The following is an 18435-nucleotide window of genomic DNA, read 5'->3' as shown; positions in this document are numbered from 1 at the left end:
AGAGAACCATCTTCAGGTATGGTTATTATGGCTCTCCGGTATATTTTCTTTCTTCATGTTTGGCATAACTGATTCTTAATGGTTCATACTCTGTTTGTCAGTATGTTTTGCTTTTGTTTTTTTTGTTTAATATTTGAGAGGCTAGTTATATTGTGTGTTCCATTCCGGTAAGTAGCGTCCATTGTTGGAAATCAAGCCAGCATCCTCTGTTTACTTCCCTAATTAGTGTAATGTACAACCTTTATTATAATTGATTTAGGAGTAATTCTAGCAAGGTAGTTTATTCACTTTCCATGTAAGAGTAGTTTATATATTTAGGAGTAATTCTAGCAAGGTAGTTTATTCACTTTCCATGTAAGAGTAGTTTATTCACTTCCCATGTAAGAGTTTATTCACTTTCCATGTAAGGGAAATTCCATTCCGGAATTGTCTCATATCCGTAGGCTATTTATTTATGCTTTCATTCATTGTAAAAAGAGGTATCACAGAATGAATTGAGGTGTTCCTCCATATTTTGTCTTCAAATTCTTCATGGTATCAGAGCAGGTTTAATCCTGTCTCATCGTCTTCATCTTTAGTCGGTTTTTTTACTCAATTCTATTCTTCTAATTTATGCCTAAATACGGTCCAGCCTTTGGAATGGCTACCAATTCATCATCCTCTACTTCTGATATCATCATCTCATCATCTTCATCCTCTCATCAGATGGAAACCTCTCATCTTCCAATCACAGCCCATAAACTGAATGGGCAAAATTATTTGCAATGGTCTCAGTCCATATTAATGTTTATACGGGGAAAGGAGAAAGATGACTACATCACCGGAGCTTCGGCGGCACCAGAAACCACAGCATCAACCTACAAAAAGTGGATAGCAGAAAATAATATGGTCATGTCCTGGCTAGTCAACTCTATGACCGTTGACATTGGTGAAAATTTTCTGTCATTTGATACTGCCAAAGAAATCTGGAACACTGCAAAAGAAACTTTCTCAGACAAGGAAAACACATCTGAAATCATCCAGATTGAAGGCATCCTCCACGATTTGCGTCAAGGGAACCTTACGGTAACTGAATATTTCAATACTCTTACTCGTCTATGGCGTCAACTTGATACGTTTGAGGTTCATAACTGGAATTGTGTTACAGATGGTTTTTTGTATAAAAAGATTGTCGAAGGGAAACGTGTGTTTAAATTTTTGTTAGGTTTGAACAAAAATCTTGATGAAATCAGAGGAAGAATCATGGGAGTAAAACCCCTACCTAGCCTCAGAGAGGCATTCTCTGAAGTCCGTCGCGAAGAAAGTCGGAAAAATCTCATGATGGGATCCCATCAACAACTGAATATGGCAGAAAGCTCGGCTCTTAAGACTCAATTCGCTCCTTTTGACAACCGTCAAAAAATTAAAGGAGGTAGACCTTGGTGTGATCATTGTAGAAAGCCAGGACACTCAAGAGAAACTTGCTGGAAGATTCATGGAAAGCCAGTAGATTGGAAGCCACGTCAACCACTTGAGAAAGAAGGACGAGGCAATCATGTGGCTACCGATGAACAATCGCCACAACCTGAAGCTAGCCCTTTTAATAAGGAGCAAATGGAGATGCTTCAGAAACTACTGTCTCCTCTTTTGCCAGTACAGTCACAAACTGGCTCATCTTCCAACCAGGTCATTGGTTCCGGAACCTTGGCTCACAAAGGTAATTTTTTGAGTGCCTTCACTGCTGGTAAGAAACGTAAAAAACCTTGGATAGTGGACTCAGGAACATCTGATCATATGACGGGAGATGCGACAATTTTTGATACATATAGCTCATGTCCAAATAATTTAACAGTCCGAATAGCAGATGGTTCACTATCAAAGGTTGCCGGAACAGGTTCAGTTGTGCTATCAAGGGATCTTACTCTCAACTCTGTTCTCCTTGTTCTTAACTTGGACTGTAATCTATTGTCAATTAGTAAACTCACTAAGGAAAAGAGGTGTATTACTAATTTTTCCTCCACTCACTGTGAATTTCAGGATTTGGATTCGGGGAAGACGATTGGCAATGTTGAGGAATGCTCTGGACTCTACATCCTTAAGGAGCGCCATGATCCACAAGAACAACCTCAAATGACAGTTGGTAGTAATTCTTTTTCGGTTTCATGTCAAAATAACGATAGTGCAATTAGGTTGTGGCACTATCGCTTAGGTCATCCAAATGTTATGTATCTCAAGCATTTATTTCCTTCATTATTTAATAAAAATCCAAAATCCTTTGAGTGTGAAATCTGTCAATTATCAAAGCAAGTCCGGTCTCACTTTCCCATTCAACCCTATAAAGAGTTTAGTCCATTCTCAATGATTCATAGCGATATCTGGGGTCCGTCAAGAATAAAAAAATGTAACTGGTACTAGGTGGTTTGTCTCATTCATAGATGATCACACTAGATTAACTTGGGTATTCCTCATGAAAGAAAAATCTGAAACGAGTCAAATTTTCAAAAATTTTAAAAATATGATTCAGACCCAATTCCAGTCAAAAATACAAATTCTAAAGTCTGATAATGCTAGGGATTATTTCAACTCCATTCTAGAAGAATTTCTAGCACAAGAAGGGATAGTTCACTTAAGTTCATGTGTTGATACCCTACAACAAAACGGAATCGCTGAAAGGAAAAATAGGCATTTGTTAGAGGTGGCTAGATCACTAATGTTCTCCATGAATGTTCCAAAATTATTCTGGGGGCAAGCTGTACTTACGGCAGCCTACCTCATCAATAGGATGCCGTCTAGGGTACTAAAATTCCAAACACCTTGTCAAACACTCCTAAAATCCTTTCCGACTACTCGTCTCATCTCCACCGTCCCACCCAAAATTTTCGGGTGCTCTGTCTTTGTTCATATCAATCAACAACATAGAAGTAAACTTGATCCTAGGTCACTCAAGTGCATCTTTCTTGGGTATTCTTCAAATCAAAAAGGGTATAAGTGTTACTCTCCGGTCACAAGAAAATTCTACAATTCAATGGATGTCACCTTTTTTGAAACCCGGCCTTACTATCCCAAAAACGATATTCAAGGGGAGAATTCAACTCAAGAATATCAATTTTGGGATCTTGAGTCATTCAGTGAGTCACCCATCACCACTGAAAATCACATTCCTCCAGAGTCATTTAATCAACCCGAGTCCATTGTTGACTTGTGGGATAAGGAGCACATCCAAGAGGAAACGGAGGAAAGAGCACTTTCTCAACAAACCCATGAGGCAGAACCGGGTCCTAATCCAAGCAAACTTCCAGGTAACAATGCTCCTGATGGTACTGTTGATTTCGAGTTAGAAAATGATATTCTTAATATGCCCATAGCTTGGAGGAAAGGAGTTAGATCATGCACTCAGCATCCCATTGGAAATTTTATTTCTTATGATAAGCTATCACCTACGTTTCGTGCATTCACTTCTAGCATCACAGAGATACAAGTTCCTCAGAATATTCAGGAAGCTTTCAAGCATCCCATGGTGTTATACTGCGACAATCAAGCTACCATCAGTATCGCTAAGAATCCGGTTCATCATGATCGAACTAAGCACGTGGAGATAGATCGACACTTTATCAAGGAAAAGATTGAAGAAGGAGTTTTCAAAGTCAGCTCCACTCCGACAAACTGTCAAATGACTGACATTCTCACAAAAGCTCTTGCTCGAGTTAACTTCAAAGATCTGACAGAAAAACTTGGAATGATCAACATCTACAACGCGGCTTGAGGGGGAGTGTTGGAAATCAAGCCAGCATCCTCTGTTTACTTCCCTAATTAGTGTAATGTACAGCCTTTATTATAATTGATTTAGGAGTAATTCTAGCAAGGTAGTTTATTCACTTTCCATGTAAGAGTAGTTTATATATTTAGGAGTAATTCTAGCAAGGTAGTTTATTCACTTTCCATGTAAGAGTAGTTTATTCACTTCCCATGTAAGAGTTTATTCACTTTCCATGTAAGGAAAATTCCATTCCGGAATTGTCTCATATCCGTAGGCTATTTATTTATGCTTTCATTCATTGTAAAAAGAGGTATCACAGAATGAATTGAGGTGTTCCTCCATATTTTGTCTTCAAATTCTTCATCCATCTTAATCCACTGACGGTTGGGTACATGGATGAAATGGGTGCCGAGGTCACTGGCTTGCTCCGCATGGCCATCTAGACCGTCGTCCTTATCGTTACCCTCTCCACCCAGGACTGCGCCGCCGCTGCCGTCGTCTTCGCCTGGAAGGGCGAGACCCCCCAAGGATACTGGTGGTGCACGGAGCGGGCCCTCAGCTGGAATCCCGGTGGCAGTCCCGATCTCATCGTGGACGAAGGCGGTGACGCCACCTTGTTGATCCACGAGGGAGTCAAGACTGAGGAGGAGTGCGCCAAGAGCGGCCAGTTACCGAACCTTTCCTCCACATTTCTCTCTCACCACCTCTCGATGCCAAGATTCCGGCCGACAAAGCACTCCATGCTCCCATGAAGGCTGCGGCAGCAGGCTCCACACCGACACCAAGCCGCTGCAGCTGGACGTGTTCGACGGCAGAGGAGGCAGCGCGACACGACGAAACGGCGCGGAGCGGCTACAGCTTGGACCAACTTCGAGGACCTCCGGCGATGCCCCTCTCACCTCCGCTTTCTCCGTCATATTCTTCCTAAGGTGAAGAAGAAGAGCACGTGGCTGAAAGGCCCAAAGAGAAGATGAAGTTAGTTTTTGGGCTTGACTAGGTTTGGGCTTTATTAGGGTTGCTGATGGACTAGGTCTGGGCTTTGTTATTATTATTAATCCAACTTTTAAAATATTATTATTATTAATTCAACTTTCAAAACATTATTATTATTATTATTATTTCAAAATCTTATCATTAACGTTATTAGTATGATTATCATTATTATTAATTTAACTTTTAAAATCTTATTATTATTATTATTATTATTAATTCAACATTTAAAACATTATTATTATCATTATTATTAATTCAACTTTCAAAACCTTATTATTATTATTATTATTTCAAAATCTTATCATTAACATTATTAGTATGATTATCATTATTATTAATTTAACTTTTAAAATCTTATTATTATTATTATTATTATTATTATTAATTCAACTTTCAAAATCTTATTATTGTTATTATTATTATTATTATTAATTCAACTTTTAAAATATTATTATTATTAATTCAACTTTTAAAATATTATTATTATTAATTCAACTTTTAAAATATTATTCTTATTATTATTACTAATTCAACTTTCAAAATATTATCATTTATTATTATTATTATTAATTATTATTGATTATTATTATTATTATTATTGTTATTATTATTATTAATTATTATTATCATTGTTATTATTATTATTATTAATTATTCTCATCATTGTTATTATTATCATTGTTATTATTATTATTATTAATTATTATTATCATTGTTATTATTATTGTTATCATTGTTACTATTATTACTATTGTTATTGTCATTATTCTTGTCATCATTATTATTATCATTATTATTATCATCATTAATCCAAACTTTCAAAAATCTCATTATTATTATTATTATTACCTCAACTTTCAAAATCTATTTATTCTTATTATTATTATTATTAACCCAACTTTCAGAAATTTCATTACTATTATTATGATTAACCCAACTTTCAAAATCTCATTATTATCATTATTATTATCACACTTTCAACATCTATTTATTATTATTATTATTATTATTATCATTAATCCAAACTCTCAAACTCTCATTATTATTATTATTAATTCACACTTTCAAAATATTTTTATTATCATTATTATTAATTCAACCTTCAAAATCCTACTATTATTATTATTAACCTAACTCTCAAAATATTATTATTATTATTATCATTAATTCAACTTTTAAAATCTTATTATTATTATTACTATTATTATTATTATTATTAATTCGATTATCAAAATCTTATTATTATTATTATTAATTCATGCTTTCAAAATATTATTATTATTATTTTATCATTAATTCAGACCTTCGAAATCTTATTATTATTATTATTATTATTAATTCAAACTCTCAAGATCTTATTACTATCATTATTATAAATTCAACTTTCAAAAGTCTATGGTCTCACAGTTCAATTTCCTAAAGTCCGTCTCATTTTCTTTAACAAATTTCGATTTAATCACCAGAGCCCTAATCTTCAAAATTTAATTTCAAATACTCCAATTTTCAAATAAGCTCCAATAATCCAGTTTTTACTCGAATAGTTTTTAATCACATTTCAGTTCCTAAATAATCTTCTGATCTTCTTGATTTTACATAAGCAATAGTGATTCCTTCATAATTCTAAAACACGGGATTTATGAGATTAACTCATGAACAATAAATCGGGCTTTGTTGGGAGCCCTATGTTTGACCCCTTTTGATTGTCAATTATTGTGCTTACTGTATTTCGCTTGAGCTTCGTTTTGCACTCCGATATGTATGAGCTATGTTTTGTATTCATTAATTATGCACTAAGCCCGTTTCTTGATAGCGCATTGTGGCTCGTGGTCGAGGTACGCATCCACTTCCTTTCTAGTCAATCTCTATTGCGTGTTTTGATTCTCATATTGTGCATGATTTAGGTGAATATCCATTGACTTTCTCGTTGATTGCCACGTCAGCTTCATTCTATTAGTAGAAACCCGACTTTAGGGACTTAGAGGGGTGCTACGGTCTTTACCGTACCTTCCCGATAAGTAACCTGACCCCCGAACCCGATCCGGTTTTTCACAGGCCGCCTTTTCCAAAACCAAGAGTCACACTTAGGGTTTTTCTTTTTTATTTTGTTTACCCTTTAAAAATAAAACAAAAATAAGTGGCGACTCCAAGTCATTTTCAAATAATCAATAAATCATTTTCAAATAAAAATCGAGCTCGTCATTCAAGTGGGAAACGCATTGAGCCGAAATGCGAGGTCCACAATGAGTCTCTTGGCTTGGGTTTGGGCCCGACTTGGATGCCTTCGGCTTGACCACCCTAGGAAAGCCTCAAGCCAAGCTTGCATTGGATTGACACTAAGTCTAATACTTGAGTAAAATTTAATAATTTTACAAATGATTTAATCAAGTTCAATGCTAGAGTGATCAGATTTAAATTAGATTAAGCTCAAGCTGTGACTAGAAATGAAACGGGTCAATTCCAAAGAGTCAAAATCAATTACGATAATAACCAATCTTATAAAATTGTTTCATTTTTAGAATCATTAAAATTCAATATATATATAATTTCAATTTTTATAAATCTGTTTTATATTCATTTATTTAGAAACATTTTAAAATACATGCATTATTTCATAAGTCATATATTTATTTTTTAAAATGACCTTTTACTTGAATGAATAATTTTACCAAGTGACAATTTTTTAAACTAATTAAAATAAGAAATTAAAAAATACAATTAAAATTTAAAAACTTTAAAGTTAAAAATATAAAAATAAAATATTAACTTTCATTTTTTTAAATGATACTAGTAGAAAATATAGATATTAATAAAAAGTTGAAAATACAATGAAAGTCAATATTTTATTCTTTAAAATTTTAAGTTTTTTGGTTTTAATTTCTATTTTTTTTGTTTTAATTGTATTTAAAATTTTTAAAATTTCTTATTTTATTGTTGATGCCAATTAATAATTTTTTTATTCAATTTTATTAAAAAAAATAGAGTATATTTATATAATACAATATTTAAAATTATTATTAATTAGATAATTAAGAAAAATTATTTATCACTTGAGAATCCAAGAGAATTTTTCCAAAATGATTTGTATCTAATATTATATAATATCTGTCTAATTATCTCCAAGCATAAAAACAGAAATATTTAATGTCTAATACTGTCTAATTTATTGCAGAAATTTAAGCATAATAACACAAATATTTGAATCTGAAAATATTGTTTATTGAAAATATACCTTGATTACAGAGAGTTGATGATTACAGGTTGTTGACAACAGAGGAATGACTCTAACTCAAAGAGAAAATTACAAGAGAAATTTTTGAATTCTCAGAATTTTTTCACTAATTTTTTTGAACTCTCAAAACTATTGAAACCTTCCTAAGCTCTCTCTTGGCTGTAGGAGCTCTTGAACCCTTGCCGACTTCTCTCTACTCTTGCCGACCTCTGCCTTGGGAGGAAGCCTTTGAGCCCTATTTATAGCAAAGGCTTGAAAGTTTTATGCCTTGGATGTCTTCCACGTGTATGCAGGAGGTAAATTTGCTTTCTTCTTCTTCATTTCATCACATGGGCAATGAGTCATCTTGCTTTTTACTTTAAAGGACGGAATTTACTATTCACAAAACACTATTCATGTTTTTTTTTTTTGTTTTTTTTTAATTTTTTTTATTTTTACAAACTGTGCACTGTGCACTTCTTCAGACTTCATATACTGTTCTTTTTTTTTTTTTTTTGGATAATCACAAGAGAGCTACTTTACAGATGTATAAAAGATTCTTGATTCTTGATATCTCTTAGCTGAGCATTTCTAAGAGATATTTCTCAAAAGTTTTTCTGGCTTCTTCTTCAAGGACATATTCTTTTTTATACTTATCAACAAGATAAGTAAATTGAGTTTGAAACAAAAGAGGGACTTCATGAAAGTTATTTGCAGAGATGATTTTTTGAATATTATCTTCAGCAATGAGATTATAGTTGGAAGAACTATAAATCTCGGAATCAAGGTCTCTTGCAATCATTCTTGATCTCCAATGTCTGATTTGTTTTTTGAGACTGGATTTAGTACAGGGCCAAGGGTCCTCTGTACCAAACAGCTGATGTTTTCTCTGATTGGCTTTGAGTAAAATGAGATGTTGAGCAGGGTAGACTCCTCCATCATTCGACCATTCAGGAGGTTTACTTTCTATGATGAGTTCGACAGATTTGAAATCATTGATGAAGGCATTTAAAACACAAACAGCTAATTTTCTTCCACATTTATCAGTTTGATCAGGATGAGAGAAAATCAATTGATAAAGAACTCCATAGTCCATGAGGAGGGATGGAGTTAACTCTATTGACTCATTGTTAAATTTGATGACTATCGGTTTATAACTGTCTAGGTTAATGTTGGCTTTGCATATACTGTAAGTAAGAGCACACTTACAGTCATGCCTTTCTAATGGAATTTCTCTACACAAGGGATCGGTCTTTAGACAATTATTATAAGTGTTGTCATAACAAGAAATCCAAGTGAAGCTCATCCCTTGAATAGTAATTCCAAAAGTGCTACAGTCAGCAAGAAATTGCATGATATGCTCTTGCTTTGCTTCTCCTGTAGCTTTAGCCTTTTCACAGATCATCTGTCTAAGGTTTTCAAGAAGGTCCAAATTTTTCAACTTGAAAAATGAAAATCTGGAAATTTGACATTCTTGGCTTTCTTGAGAAAGTTTTGAATCTTCATTTGGTTTTGAAAGTTCTTTTTGAAATTCATTTTGAAAATCTTTTGAAAATGCATCTTTGGATCCTTTTGCTTTTTTCCTGCAAATGAAATTTTCAAGATCTGTATCCATTGGTGTGCAATGTATATCAGAACTTGAAGGGTTAGAAAAACTTTCTAATTTATCATTTAACTGTTTAAAATGGAAAGATAATGCATTTAAAGCTTCCAACTTTTGAATATCACTTTTTGCATTCCAGAGGTTGTCTAAAATGCATTTTTGTGATCTGTCTAAACCTTCAATATCTTTATGAATTCGAAATGAGAGATTACATTTAGGAAATACTGGAAGAGTAAATTTCCCAAATGTAATTCTTTCTTGCTCCATCTGTAAACAAAATTCAAATATTAGTATCTCTATTGAAGAATAAAACAAATATCTAATGATTTTGTCTTTATCATACCAAAATTGAAAATATATTGAGTTTATGAGAGGAACATAATTTCTAATAATGATGTTAAAATGAGTTTTTGAATATTTTGAAATCACATTTATTGACTTATATGAACATGCACAAATACCATCACAATCTTTTTGATTATCTGATTCTTCTTCTAGACTTGACTCTTCACTTGATATTTCTTGAGTTATGAGGATTTGATTATCTTCTTCTGATTCATAATTTTCACTTGATTCATTATTTTCTTTATCAATCATTAATCCTATCATTAAATTTTTGAGTTTATCACTTATTTCTAATGAATTGATTTTATTTTCTAATTGACAATCTCTTGAATAATGACCTACTTTTCCACATTTGTAACAAGTAGGTGTTTTCTTTTTTAAATTTGATTTATTTGGAGGTTTTGATTTATTAGGAGTAGATTTTACAAACTTCTTTTGAAATTTTGATTCTGTTGAAGGTTTTTTATTATTTATTTTATTTTGTTTATTTTTTCTTTTTGAAGGGGCAACTAATGTATCATAACCATAATATGAACAAAATTTTCCTAATTCTTTTCTGTTATCTTGTTTCTTTTTTTTCATTTGACTCTTTAATTTAAGATCTGTACAAAGAGCTAAACCTTCATTATTAACAAAAGTAATTAATTCTCCATATGTTAATGACTCATAAGGAATCCTACCATTATGAATATTTCTTATTCTTTGTCTAACCTTTTCTACAAATAAAGTGGGTAATCCTGATATAAATTTTTCTTTCCAATAATGATTTCCACAATCAGGTCTTGACATAACTTTGACTAAAAACATATCTTTATACCACTTAAAATCTTGAAGTGTTGGACATCTAAGATTGTTAAGGATTTCAGAAGTTCTTTCTTGAAAATATACTGGATCTCCTATAAAATGTTTTGTTATTGAAAATATTAAAGTATTGACAACATCTTCTTCATAACTTTGGACTGATGTTCCTTCTTCTTTAATTATTGTCTTTTTTGCATTTAATATATATTCTCTATCATTTTGACTCAAATAATGATCCCACCATCCTTTAAGCAAACCAGTGAATCCTATGACCAAGACACCGGCAGCATGAAAGTCAGAATTACTAGTCTTGATTCTATATGCATTAGCAGCCATCATCATTTCATGAAGCAGATTGATTATTTGATGTTCACTCATTCCATCTATATTCCCTTCATAAAAACTACTACCATCATAACTAGCAGCTAATTGATAATTTCTTTCTTCTAATTGGACATCAGGAAAAGAGGGTTTTGAATAATAATTTTTTCTACTTACAAAATTATTAGAAATTGCATTGACTGTTGCAGGAGGTTTTACTATTGAATCAGGAGACATTTTGAATTGTTCTTCTATTTTATTGATTTCTGATTTTCTTTTTGTTATGGTTTGAATTTGATTCTTGGTTTGATTAATACCATTAATATTGAGTTTATCTAATCTCATTTGTATTTCTTTTAACATTATTTCTGTTGGTGTGGCTAATTGAATATTTGATTTTGCAGCATTTATAGGAATAATAAAAGGTTGGTCTGAACACTTAGAAGATGAAGATGATGATGATGATAAAGTTGAAGAAACTTTTGAAGAAAAATTTGATTTTGATGTTGTTGTTTCTCCTATCCTCTCTCTCGGGGCAGAAGAAAACAAAAATTGAGAAATTTTTGTTGTTTGTTGATTCACATGTTGAAGAGAATGATTTGTATAATTTAATTGTTGTTGAATTTGTCTAATGTCTTTGTAAATTATGGGACTTTGTTCATCTTTAGTTCTTGGGATTTTAAAGGGAGATGCAGAAATTGTATTATTATCAAAATTGAATTGATGATTATTTAAGGGTGGTTGTGAACCTAATTCTGAGGTTATTGTTAAAATTCTTTTTTGAATATTTTCTGAGTGTTTTAAAGCTAATTGGTGTCCTTCTTTATCTCTTAAAGTTATAATTTGTTTTCTTTGTTTTTTAAGTTTGAAAAACCAATAGAAAAAAGGAATAATAATTTTCTTTTGATTCATATAATTTTCATATTGTTTTCTTAATGCATTTCTAGTTTGAGGAGGAAATGTTTGAAAATAAGCTCTTTTTGTATCATTTTTAGGAGAAAAATAATCTGATTTTATCCATTCTACATTAGGAGTAAAAGGAGTCTTTTTGTAATTTTTCTTATGAATTATGTTGACTTGATTAGGAAACATATCCGAATGAGTAGGAGACACAGGAGGGGATTCATTTTGTTGATAAACAGGAATAGGAATTTTTGGAGCAAAATTGACACTATTTAGACTAGCATTTGAAGTAGAAGGTCTTGAATTCACGAAATCTTGATTGAAAGAATTTTTAGAAACTGGAGAAAATTCTATTTGAATAGTACCATCAGTATGTTGAATAATTTTTGAAGGAGTTGTTAAAGGTTTAATAGGTTTTGGATGAGTTAAATCTTTTAATTCCCATTGACTTCCTTGAGTAATTTCATTCCATTTTAATTTTTTAGGAACAAAAGCTTGAGTATTATTAGGATTATATTGTAATAATAATGTTTCATCCTTAACAGATTGACATATAGCTCTAGGATTTAGTTGAGTAGTCATGACTTTATAATATATCCTATAAATTATTGCTATAGTTTGAGCTTCTTCTACAAAATTCATGTTTTTAGTTTTAATATTTAAAGTTAAACTAGAAAGTATACTAGGATCATTTATGTTCATGGAAAAGTTTGGAAAACAATTAAAATAAATAGGACCATTAGCAAGGTTTGAATCTATCATGCTAAGTATTGAATCAGAAAAATTTATAGATCTAGCATCTCTAAGGCATGTAAATACAGGAATATCTAATCCTAGCCTAAATAAAGGTTTTATAGCAACTTGAACTAATCCTATATGAATATAATTGAATTTCTTCCTATGATGATTAATAGTATTTTGACTTAATAATTGAAGACTTTCTAAATTTTGATTAAGAGATATAGTTTTTTCTTCAGTTTTTATTGAATAATTTTGATTAAATTCAAAATTTCCTTGTTGATATATTGTATTAATTTTCATGTGAGGAATTGACCAATTATGAAGTTGACTTTCTATTTGAGCAATATTTATTTCTTGACTATTAACTATGTTTTGAGTAATTGATGATGCAGTTAATGATGCAGATGATGATGCAGAACTATCATTAGACCTAAGTGATTTGGAAGAACTACCTCTACTTAATCTCCTAATAATATTACTCATTGTCACAGAAAATAATCACAATTTTATCCTTAATTAATTCAGATAATTTCCTGAACAGGGACCACCACAAGCGGATCAACACGGGACTTACGCTCCTTCTGCCCTTAAACACCGCTTATCACAGGCTGACCAAACCGTTCACAGGAAATTCAACCCGAACTAAGTCAGGACTAAATCTGCGATTAATCACTGTTCCAACTAGTAACACCACTCGGTTCATTAATAAAAAGTTGAAAATACAATGAAAGTCAATATTTTATTCTTTAAAATTTTAAGTTTTTTGGTTTTAATTTCTATTTTTTTTTGTTTTAATTGTATTTAAAATTTTTAAAATTTCTTATTTTATTGTTGATGCCAATTAATAATTTTTTTATTCAATTTTATTAAAAAAAATAGAGTATATTTATATAATACAATATTTAAAATTATTATTAATTAGATAATTAAGAAAAATTATTTATCACTTGAGAATCCAAGAGAATTTTTCCAAAATGATTTGTATCTAATATTATATAATAAAAAATTATAATATATTTATTTGTAATATATTTTTATCAAATTAAAATGATAAATTATTTTCTTTTGATAATTTTATGTTATTTAATCAAGTAAAAGGATATTTTAGGAAATAAATATCTTAGTCATGGAAAGTGTATGTATTTTAAAATATTTTTAAATAAATAAATATAAAATTGATTTATAAAAGTTGGGTTTTTTTATACATATATTTTATTAAATCCCTGCATATATATTGAATTTTAATTTAACAATGTTTTTAAAAATAATTCCAAACACGTGAGGATCTTTATTTAAAATAGTTATGAACCGATTTCAAAAATAAATTTCTACTTAAAAATTTAAATATGAAAAATAATATTCTTGTCTAATTATATTCATTAAAACATTTTCTATAATTCCAATTATATATATAATAGAAATCTAAAAAAAAAAACCTAAATATCTTAAATTTACCTCAAAGGCAACATTTTTCAAAATAAATTCTCAAAAACGATTTTTAACCAAAAAAAAAAAAAATTATCAAACATTTATATATATTTTTAAAATTTTTTATAAATGCAGAAACTCAACCCAAGGAAAAAGAAAATTCAAATTAGTTGACCATTGTTTGGACGACATGAAGTCACCACCCCAAAACCATTCCATATATAGTTTTAGCATATAAATTACAATGATTTTGGGGTGGTGACTTATACATATTCATAGTTTTGGCATGTAAAATGAAGTATGTATATATATTCCTAATGAGGGTGGTGACTTCGTCATGATATGATCACCATTATGAAGTCACCACCCAAAAATCATTGCATTTTATATATACCACTACCCACCACCAGCACTTCAAGTGTATGTATATATTCTTAATGAGGGTGGTGACTTCATAATGAAATCACCCTTATGAAGTCATCACCCCATATATTCTTAATGAGGGTGATGGAATTGCACAATCACCACCTCTACCTCTACCTCTCCTCAGGCCCTTTCTGCTCTGGCGATGGCTCCGAAGATGGTGCAATCGGCCACCAACTCATGGGATATCACCGACTTTGTTGTGAACCAAGGCCATGGAGTGAAGGGTCTCTCTGAAATGAAACTCCTATCCATTCCCAAGCAGTTCATCCAACCCCCTGAAGAGAGGATTGATGCAAGCAAAGTAGTATGCGAAGAGTGCATACCGGTGATCGATATGGCCTGTTTGGATGGTCCAAAGGTGGCTCAAATGATATGTGATGCAGCCGAGAAGTGGGGGTTCTTCCAGGTTGTTAACCATGGAGTCCCCCTCGGTGTGCTCGAGGATGTGAAGGAGGCAACCCATCGGTTCTTCGCGTTGCCTGGAGAGGAGAAGAGGAAGTACTCGAAGGAGAATTCGAGAAGTAACAATGTGAGGTTCGGGACAAGCTTTACTCCTCAGGCAGAGAAGAGCTTGGAGTGGAAAGATTATCTTAGTCTTTTCTATGTCTCAGAGAACGAGGCTTCTGCACTGTGGCCTAGTGTATGCAAGTAATGAAAAAACAGAAAACTATGGTCTTCATGCATACATGAAAAATGAGTAATCTAGATCATATTTCTCATTTAAAAAAAAAAAAAGAAAAACCCGGTTTTGAGTGTAGAAGGGTAACTGATTGTTCTAATTATGCCTTTTCAGGGATCAAGCACTGGAGTATATGAAGAGGTCAGAGCTAGTCATCAGGCAGCTGCTGGAGGTGCTGACGAGGAGGCTAAATGTGAAGGAAATTGATGAAAAAAAAGAGTCTCTCTTGATGGGTTCAATGAGGATTAACCTTAACTACTACCCGATTTGTCCTAATCCTGAACTGACAGTGGGAGTAGGGCGACACTCTGATGTTTCGATCCTCACTGTCCTCCTCCAAGATGACATTGGTGGCCTCTATGTGAGGGGAGTTCATGATACCTGGGTTCATGTTCCACCTATAAGGGGGTCGCTTGTGATCAACATTGGCGATGCCCTGCAGATAATGAGCAATGGACGATACAAGAGCGTTGAGCACCGTGTCATTGCCAGTGGGAGCAGCAACAGGGTGTCAGTTCCAATCTTTGTGAACCCGAGGCCAAGCGAGGTCATCGGTCCTTTGCCAGAGGTGCTTGAGGGAGGAGAGGAACCGCTGTACAAGCAAGTTCTCTACTCGGATTATGTGAAGCACTTCTTCAGGAAGGCACACGATGGGAAGAACAGTGTCGAATTTGCAAAGATATGACCCCGACTCTACTTCTCTAGTAATAACACAAATAATAAGAAGAATAAACAACGTCCCTGCATGATGGTCGTGTGTGAGAACATGTTAAGGAAGACGAGAATCAGAGCTGTTTGTACCTGTGTCTATCTATAATCACATGTAATTTGATATGACATCTATTGTTGGAAATTTTTTTTACATGGGTTAACATTAATTGAATAATTTGTATTTGCAAAAACGGGTTAATGGATAGTCTATTATATATAATGAACCTAATTAACTAATGATCATATTTTGGATTGAGTTTTGCATTTTTTTGAGTAGAAGTTCAGTTGAGTGGCAAGTATATGCTATGAGTCTCATTGAAGCCCATTATGGGAGGGTCCAATGAAAACTCAATTTGAGTTATGCTAAGTCCCTCCTTTAATCTAGATAAAAATGGTTTTTTTGTTTTTCCATTGAGATACCATAATTGTTATCAAAATCATAAAGAAGAAGACTTGATTGCAACAATCAATCACGGTTTGTTATGATGACTCAAACAGATATGTTTTTTATAGTGATTTCCTATTATTAGTTTGTAATCATGTCTGATTAATCTATATGATTATGTAAATATTTTACATCTATGTCTAATCCAAAGTTTCACAACAGCAAAGCGTAGAACCATTTATGGACTGTTAGGTGAAGAGAAAGAGTTGCTGCTGCAACATTTCTAGAAATGAACTTAGCTTCAAGCTACAATCAGGAACAGAGCTTTCTTATCTTGGCAACCACAAGTGGTGATGAGTACTGAGTGATACTGGAGGAGCTAGGTCAGTGGGGTTGGTAATACATAAGATATCAAAGCTAGCAATCACCAAACCCTTTTAAGTCAAATTAGAAAGGAAATAAAAAATAACTTATTGAGGTTTTTAGTTTTGATCCCTAGGTATGGGAATAAAAAATAAAAAAATTCCAAGGGAACCAATACATCAAAATTAGTGGAAGTGGAAACAAAAAACTTTTTCCTCATTAGATAGATTAATTAGAGTCATAATAAAATTGGTTTAAAGTGGTTCTACGTTAATGATATTACGCTACCCTTGTTTTGTTTCACCTTATGTAGAATGGCAATTGAGTATGTTTTTATTTTATTATTATTATTCATCCCTCCCTATGGTGAACAAAGTTTGAAATGAAGATAAACAAGTTGAAAATGAGTTTGGAAACTTCTCAAAAATTCAAAACGAGTTTGGGGTGGATTTGGGTATGATTTTTGTCCCACTTTGTCTCCTTGATTATATATAATTTTAAATAAAAAATTATTTTAAGTGATTTTTTTTTTCATTTTTTTTTAACTTTTTAAATATAAATAAAATAGTACCTTTTCATACAAATAAATGACAAACATTTATAATATCTTTTTATTTATATCGAAAATTTTAAATAATCTTTTTTTAATCTTTAATAATAATTCTGAAAATTGCATGCAGCATCTTCAGTATCTGGATTTGAGTAATAATTTTCTCCATGGAAGTCGTGAGTCCTGAAGTGGCCACTCTTAAGAACTTGAGGGTTGTAAAGTTGTCTTATAATCATTTTCTGAATGGAAAAATCCTTGAAGAAATTGGAAACCTCACAAAGTTGAAGCATCTGTCACTTCAAGGGAACAAATTTTCAGGTGGTATTCCTACTTCTGTTTTGAATTTGAAAGAGTTAGAAGTATTGGACTTGAGTCGCAATGATTTATCCATGGAAATCCTGGCTGGCATTGGAAACTCATCCAACATCTTCTGTCTGTCGTTGAGGAACAACAAGCTGACTGGCGGAATCCCCTGGTCGATGGAGAAACTGAGAAAGTTGGAAATACTTGACCTGGAGAACAACTCGCTCACCGGAGAAATTCCATCTTGGTTGTTTGATTTGGATGGCCTCATGGACTTGTTTCTTGGAGGAAACCATCTTATAGTTGGAATAACAGTTTGAAAATAGCGCCAAAGAGCATGCTGCATCAATTATCTATGAAATCCTGTGGTCTTGCAGGAGAAATCCCACATTGGATTTCTACACTAAAGAGACTAGTTTCTCTGGTTTTGAGTGAGAACCAGCTCAGAAAGGAGAATTCCCACAGTGGCTTGTTGAAATGAAACTTCTGGGGGAGATTCTATCAGATGATGAACTTAGAGGTTCTCTTTCAACTTGCCTTTTTTCTCAAAGTCGTCTGTTGATGCTTGCTCTCTCACGGAACCATTTCTTTGGGGAGCTGCCCGAAAACATTGGAGATGCAAAGGAGCTGAGGATTCTTATGTTGGCAGGGAACAACTTCTCCGGGCTTATTCCTCCATCCATCTCACAGATTCCCGAACTACTATGGTTGGACCTGTCTGGAAACAAATTATCTGGCAACGCTTTCCCAGCGTTTGACCCTCAAGGCAGGCTGACTTACATCGATTTCTCTTCCAATGAGTTCTCGGGAGAGCTTCCAACCACATTTTCTCGAGAAATCAAAATTCTTGCATTGGGTAGAAACAAGTTTTCTGGGACAACAATATTCCAGGTGAATTTCCAAGTTTTCTTTCCCAACTCTCCAACCTGCGATTTTTGA

The 18435-nt window shown here is 32.7% G+C and overlaps 1 protein-coding gene across 1 annotated transcript; it reads left to right on the top strand.

Annotated features, from left to right (window-relative positions):
* The first annotated feature begins 14647 nt into the window (after positions 1–14647).
* On the top strand, positions 14648–15869 carry LOC100257056 (feruloyl CoA ortho-hydroxylase F6H1-3). Its single transcript, XM_002285663.3, has 2 exons — positions 14648–15153; positions 15299–15869. Exons 1-2 carry the CDS (start codon positions 14648–14650, stop codon positions 15867–15869), a joined length of 1077 nt encoding a protein of 358 aa, XP_002285699.1.
* Positions 15870–18435: the final 2566 nt, after the last annotated feature.

This window comes from Vitis vinifera, chromosome 6 (genome assembly GCF_030704535.1).
Source record: "Vitis vinifera cultivar Pinot Noir 40024 chromosome 6, ASM3070453v1".
In the NCBI taxonomy this organism is placed as follows: Eukaryota; Viridiplantae; Streptophyta; class Magnoliopsida; order Vitales; family Vitaceae; genus Vitis; species Vitis vinifera.
This window is presented reverse-complemented; position numbering and strand designations above follow the sequence as displayed.

Bases quoted from the DNA above. Each gene is read 5' to 3' on its own strand.
- LOC100257056 (XM_002285663.3), top strand. From the start codon at position 14,648: ATGGCTCCGAAGATGGTGCAATCGGCCACCAACTCATGGGATATCACC. The intron at 15,154-15,298 runs GTAATGAAAAAA...ATGCCTTTTCAG, and splicing joins CTGTGGCCTAGTGTATGCAA to GGATCAAGCACTGGAGTATA.